This window comes from Microtus ochrogaster, unplaced genomic scaffold (genome assembly GCF_000317375.1).
Source record: "Microtus ochrogaster isolate Prairie Vole_2 unplaced genomic scaffold, MicOch1.0 UNK28, whole genome shotgun sequence".
NCBI lineage: Eukaryota > Metazoa > Chordata > Mammalia > Rodentia > Cricetidae > Microtus > Microtus ochrogaster.
The window spans coordinates 4,656,861-4,664,054 of NW_004949126.1; the positions used below are offsets into that span (position 1 = coordinate 4,656,861).

At 38.5% G+C, this 7,194-nt stretch overlaps 1 protein-coding gene across 1 annotated transcript in view; it reads left to right on the top strand.

Moving 5' to 3' along the window:
- Positions 1–7,194, top strand: part of Nek1 (NIMA related kinase 1) — a gene marked incomplete at its 3' end in the record, with an annotated part of 131,132 nt that overhangs the window by 100,981 nt on the left and 22,957 nt on the right. Inside the window, exons 16-17 of the mRNA XM_013354094.2 lie at positions 3,326–3,478; positions 5,693–5,857. Of these exons, the coding sequence (XP_013209548.1) occupies positions 3,326–3,478; positions 5,693–5,857 (318 nt within the window). The remainder of the gene's footprint in view (positions 1–3,325; positions 3,479–5,692; positions 5,858–7,194) is intronic.

Here is a 7,194-nt window from a genome sequence, read left to right on the forward strand (position 1 = left end):
AGGCTGGCCTTGAACTTACAGAGATCCACCTGTGTCTGCCTCCTGAGTGCTGGGATTAAAGGTGTGCGCCAACCAACTCTTTTAAAGAATGTTTTATTGGTATAGTCATTTTTATATTCTCTTGCTCAATGTTAGATTGAGATATCTATCCCTTTCCCGCACTCAAACTGTTTATACATTTACATTTAGTGTGGGTTTGCTTTTTCAGTCCACTCCTAACACCTAATTCTTTTATACTATTTGCATTCTACACAATTTCACTGTGCTTTTTTTTCTGTATTTCCTCTTGCTTTCCTCTGATAACTCACTATTTGATTTAGAGTCAACAGTATATACTTTTATGAACTCTATTTTCAAATGACTTCAGTGCTTAACTTATAGCAAGCAGCATTATAAAAGTCTTGCACTTTCTTCCTTCCTACCTTTGTGCTAGCATTGGGATGGGTGAAGTAATTGCTTTGCTTATATTTTTGCTATAAAATTCATAATCTAGTTATTAGTTCTTAGGGACACGTAAGCAGTAAGTGAAACGGTCCTATGTGTCTCCTTTGTGTTTACATTTACATTACATGCTGTCTACCTTCTGGCTCTATTTCCTCTGCGTGTTGGCTTCCCTTTAAGAATTGCTATGCTTTAATATCACCAATGATCGTTCCTTCAACTTGTATATGTCTGTAAAAGTTTACTATGCCTGCCTTCAGCAAATATTTGTTAAGAGCTATGGAATTAGCTGATACTTTTTTCTATTCTACTTTAACAATATTTCTCCACTGCTCGCAGCAGGAAGTCGTCTGTAACTGCCAGTCTCAGCGGTTCCTCTGGATGCAGTATGTCATTGTCCTCTGGCTGCTGCTCTGGCTTTTTCTCAAAGCCCTGGTTTCAGTGAGCTTGGTGGTGACACACCTTGTTATCACATCCTTTTGCTAGTGTTCTTGGACTTGTGAGTCATAACTGTCACGTCACTTGTATTGGAAAATTCTTTGCCATTATTTTTTTCTGTATTCTTTTGGACTTCTCTCCTACAAGTCCAGCACCAATCTTTTTTCCCCTCCTCCTTTTGGTAGAGGAGGTTCTAGTCCAGAGTCTCTTCATGCTGGGCAAGTACTCTGCAACTGAGCTGCGCACTAGCCCAGCTTCCCTTATTTTATCCCTCCCATGGTCAGTCTTTAGTTGAACCAAGGGAGCTCAGCTATAATAATCACTACAAATGTCCTTCACTACAAATGTCCTTCCCCAGTGAGTAATCTCATCATCTCTGTCATTTGGACATTGGTTTTGGTTGGTAGACCATATTATACTTGATTATTTTTGCTTAGGGACAAAACACTGAATTATAATTTGTGGAAGTTTATGTAGTTTTTTTATTTCTATAACTACTCTTGACTTTTGTTCTGGGATACACTTTGATTAGTTATGAGTATCTTGATCCTTTTAGGCCTTCTTCTTAAGTTCTGTGAAGTAGAATCAAGCAGTGTTTAGTCTATGGGTAATCTTCCCCCTTTACTGAGTCCACAACCTTTCTGAACAATCTGCCTAATGGCTTGTGAAATACAGGCTGGTGGAGATAGGAACTGGTTCTGGTCTTTGTAAACTCCAGGTCTTCCTCCTTCACTTCTGTTGGGTGCTCTCCTCTCGAGACTGCAGTCATTTCCTTGCATATGCTGTGCAGACTGGTGCTCAAGTAATGACGTGCACAGCTTTGTGAGACCCGACTTCTCTCTGTACGTCAGATGCGAGCCATTTTCTTCCCGCAGACTCAGGTTCCATCTCTTCAGCTTAGACTGGCTAGAAATCCTGCCAGTTTTTCTCCCCATGGTTTTTTTAAGTGGGCATTCCATTTCCATTGTTCCAGAAATTTTCTTTTCTGTTGTATTGCTTGACCCTTCTTATCAGATACCAAGTAACCTTAAGTTCCAAGTCTTTTTCCTGTTGTTTTTTTAATCTATACTGTTTTAACCATTTTTTTTTTGCCAACGATTCTAGATTTTGATAGCTCTGTAACAAAGGTTTTTCAGCATTAGTGCTTGAAACTTTAAGCACTGGGCTTGCTGTTTTTGCAGAAATATTGTTTCCAGATTTAAAGCTTATAACAACCTTTTCAAATTAAAAGTTTATTATAAAGAACTTGCAAATAAAAAACATCACATAGAAAAATTAGCCAGGCCCAAACTCTATACATCTCAATTAACTTCTTTAGAACAGCCATTCTAAAACTGGGGAACTTCACATTGGATTTTACACTCCACTTATCAGCTATGTTGGTTTATACTTATCCACTAGAAAAAAATTCATTACAAAGATAAAACTAGGAAAACAGATTTAGATCCTCTTTTATGATTCTTGAATCTTTTACCTTAGCTATGCTTTTGAACCTTAGGTCCATCATGCTAATTATGTTGGTGGTACAAAACTATTACTTGCTGATTTGCATGAGCAAATACCTTGGACTCCTTTTGCTGTTCCCCTTTATGCTGCATCCTGAGTCCTAAAGCATCTTTCAGCTGGTGTCTTGGTCAGGGTTCTATAGACGGACAGACCTCTAGAGAGAATCTTTACTACAAGAGGGTTTATTAGATTGGCTTACACGACACACTTAGAGTCTTCCAAAGATGGCCATCTCACACCTGTGCCCTGTGAGCTGCCTTTCAGCTGATTCCAGGTCCAGTTGACAACCGAGATTAAACATCATAGTTTTTCTAAAGTCACCTTGTGTAGGCTACAGTTATAAGGCCATATTAACATATACCATGTAGTATATCATATATATTACTCTTAAGTATATAAATCTTATTTTTATTTTATTTTATGTATGTGGGTGTTTTGCCTGAATGTACTGTATGTCTGAGAATCTTTTGGTACCTGGTGTCTGCAGAGGTTAGAAGAAAACATCACATTCACTGGAGATCTGAAACTAGAGTTACAGATGCTTGTGAATCGCTATATAGGTGCTGGGGAATGAACCTAAGTTCTTTGGGTGGGTAACTAGTGCTCTTAATTGTTGAGCCATTTCCCTAGTCCCTGTGCTCATGTTTTATTACCAGATTTTCTGATGACTCAACACTAATATTTTTTGCCTTTCTAAATTTTAAATTATTTTATCCAGGATTATTTGTAGAAAAGAAGGATTATTTGTCTGCTTATGATATAAACTCAAAGGCAAAGTTTTCTTAGACTGTTTTCTACCTTTTAGTCCATATTTTTATTTATCTTGTGATTTATTTTTATATTAGCATGAAACGGTTGGTTGGATAGTAGAAATTAAAGCTGCCAAACAATGAATTATTCTACCTTTGAGAATTGTTTCTCTATATTTCTTTTCTCACAGAACATACTGTAGGAGAGGTAATTAAGTTAGATTCTAATGGCTCTCCAAGAAAAGTCTGGGGGAAAAGCCCTACAGATTCTGTCCTGAAGATACTAGGAGAAGCTGAACTCCAACTCCAGACGGAACTACTAGAAAACACAGCTTTTAAAAGTGGTAAGCACAAGAAGTAGTATTATAAAAATTAATATGTTAAGCTGTCTCCACTTTCTTGTGTGGAATTAGTCTACCTGTCCACCTTCAGGGGGTTGGTTGTTCTAAATAAAAATGGTTTCTGTCCTTGTCAGACCTGGATGAAATCTAAAGAATAGGAAATCTGGATGAGGGAGGTGGAAAAATCCAAGCATGTTTTCCATTAGGGAAAATGTTGAAACAGTTTATTAAGATTCATGGTGTATTTGTGAAGAGATTCGGGAGTTAAATTGAGTAGAAAAAAATGTCTGTAAGTATGTGTGACATCATTCTGGAATTGGGAGAGAGTGCTGACACAGACAGGAGGGAAGACATTCTGGATTCCTGAGTCTTAGGTGTTTGGGTGTTAGAGCAGCACCTGAGGAAAAGCAACTGTGTATACAGAAGCCTTCCCACTGGACAGCTTGTTCACAAGACAGAGAGTGGATGAACAGTGTCCAGACATGAACAGTGCCTAGGCATGCATGTTACCTTTTGCATTTTTTTTCTGTTGCTCCTCGAGATTGAGCATGAACTCATAGCGGAAGCATATGAAAAGTTGACTTAGGACATAGGATCCTGACATGTTCTGTAGGAGTCAGCTAGAATCTGAGAAATAGACTGTGGAAAGAGCCTGTGTACATTCCTAACAGGCAGAAGTTAGCTCTTACGAAAGGTGACTCTCCTTGTCGTAGGTCAGGAACAGTGTCCTCACTGACTTGCCAATGAAAAGTCTCACCACTTTAACATCACCACACGCAGAAACAAGTACCTGCAGGGACACTTTGACTATTGGGATCCAAACCATCAAAAGAGATAATGAATTGAAATTGAGGTCACTTCACAACAATGTCTATTTTTCTCCAATCATGTCAAGCAGGCATGTGTAGTAATTGAATAAATTCAGGGTTTTCCACTTGAGTACAGTGAAGTGTGTTCAACAAGCTGAGGGTGTATGCAAAGGAATAATTCTATTGATGACTTTTATAAGGATGTCAATGGGGATGGACAATGGGGAAAGAATGTTAGAACCCGTCATTAAATGTACTTTCAAAATCAAACTTTTTTGAGATTATAATATTTCACCCTCCCTTTTTTTCTTTTTTTTTTTTTTTTTTTTTTTTTTGTTTTGTTTTGTTTTTCAAGACAGGGTTTCTCTGTGGCTTTGGAGCCTGTCCTGGCACTAGCTCTTGTAGACCAGGCTGGCCTCGAACTCACAGAGATCCGCCTGCCTCTGCCTCCCGAGTGCTGGGATTAAAGGCGTGCGCCACCATCGCCCGGCCCTCCCTTTTTTTCTAACCCTCTCAATATACCCTCCTCTCTCTGCTTCAAATCCATGAAAAATGAAATTTTTACTGAGCTAGAATAGTGCCAGGCATGATGGTCCATGCCTTTAATCCCAGCACTTGGGAAGCAGAGGCAGGCAGATCTCTGAGTTCAAAGCCAGCATGATCTACATAGGGAATCCAAGCCAGCAAGGGCTAAATGGTGAGACCCTGCTTCAAAAAAGCTATATTAGAGGGAGATGAATAAAAAACACTACTAAAAATTAGATATGGGAATTCCTAAAATTGGAACTTTTAAGGAGCCATAATTTATAATGTTTCTAATATATGATTTATTAAAATGCTGAGTTAGTGAGGTAGTTCAGTGAATTGTGAGATCTACATATTAGCAGGATTATTTATTGTATATATAAAATCATCCACCTATGACAACATTGATTTGGGGGAGTTGGGGCACTGGCTTGTAAACAGTCACACAGGAATGAGGAGAGTCAATAACTACAGTCAGTTGTTTTATGATAAATCTTTTCCTGGAAACAGCCACAGTGTGCAGAGTTTGTAGCAAATTAGAAGTAAATATCATATGAAAAACTAAATGTGAAAAATGAAGCTATATGAAAAACAAATAGTTTTTAAAAGTTGTTTAGTAATTTTAAAATTCAATTCTGATACAGGTGTATTAATTTTTCCCCAAAAGGAAAATAATTCAAATTGTGTTATCCACCTTGAAGGTCATTATAAAATGGAATTTAGCTGTCACATTTTCTTAACTCATTAGTTTCTAGTGTGTAAAAGAGCTTCACCTGATGGCAACAATCTAGGGTTTGTTTTTGTTTTTTTGCTCTAAATATCATTGCAAGTAACTTCAAAACCTTTTGAGAGCAGTAGACTTTTCGTTGTTTTGCTTCTACAGAGATTTATCCTGAAGGCGAAAACTACAAGCCCTTAATTGTTGGAGAAGAGAAACCAGAATGTATTTCAAAAGAAATAAATCCATCAGGTACTGTTGATTCTGTTGAAACAGAAAGCCCAAAGTTTAGTAAGGTGCCTCTACCAACGTCAGAAGGAAATGTGGAAGGTATGTTGTAATGCATTTAAATGAGCTAAAAATTTTAATTAGTATTGAATCATTGAAGAAATTGTCAAAATTTGTGTGTATGTTGGAGTAATTCATCTCAAATTAGGCTCACTAATTTTAGTAACTATCTTTCCCCCCCTCCCCCCCGTTTTTGGTTTTGAAGACCAAGAGTTTTCAAGGGTTGCGTTAGGAGGGTTGGGCTGGTCTCCTAGAGTGCAGAGTCCCGCTCTCGCTGCTGGTGAGAGCTATGGGCATATAGGACCATGCGTCCTAGTTACTGGCCATTCTATCCCATTATTTTATGGATCAGGGTTGAGTCAAGACTGGGATTGTGATTTTCCTAGTACATTGTCTTTGCCTAAGAGGCCAGGCAATGTGATACTCAGCTGTCAGTGAGACGACTTGATCATTTTTCTGCCGTCTTGGAAGGTAACCTCAAAAGCCGTGTATGACAGGCCCCTCTCTGTGTTTTGAGGAACCTCAGTCACATTCTGTATTCTTCCTATCTTTTAAAAAAAAAGCTTTTATTATTTTATGAACATGGGGGTTTACCTGTTTGTATGTCTGGTTGTCTGGTGCCTGCCTAAGCCAAAAGATGATGATGCAGCCGAAGTCTGAGATGATTGCAAGTCACCATGTGGGTGCTGGGAATTGCACTTGGGTCCTTTGGAAAACACCCAGTGCTCTTAACAGCTGAGCAGTCTCTCCAGCACCTGTTTCTCATAGCTTATATGATTTTATTCTTTGATGACCCGGAGGTTCCGATGTGGGGGAAAAAGGATTCACCTCTGAGAGGAGAAGGTTTTAAAAAACGAACCTACAGCCATCTCAGGTGCTACATTAAAAGCTATGTATGGTGTATATGGTTTTTTGTTAGCTTGATTGATTTGATTTTTTTTTTTTTTTTTGCTGTGTGTGTTCTTTAAAGTTAACCAGAGAACTGAACTGGGACCATTAGCACTTCTATTGGTCAGAGCTGTCACAATCCCAGAGTGTGCCCAAGGTAGGGAGCTAGGCCTGCCTCTCAAAGGGAAGAACATTAAAGAATCTGCAACCATCTTTAACCTACCAGCCTGCTCATTAACTAAAAATACTGCATTCTTTCCACAATAATATTGATATTTTAGTCTCAAATTGCCATGGGTTTTTTCTGAGCTAAATAAACTTCTTTATGATGCTTTGACTTCCAGATACCAACCAGAGGCTGCCACTTTCCTAAACATTCAGTCGTGAATAGGAATAGCATCACTTCCATTGTGCTCATTAGATAAGGAGACTGTGTCCCATGCAGCGTGTTCACCACAGTAACCCATTGTGTTCTCAGAGCATGGTTAGTC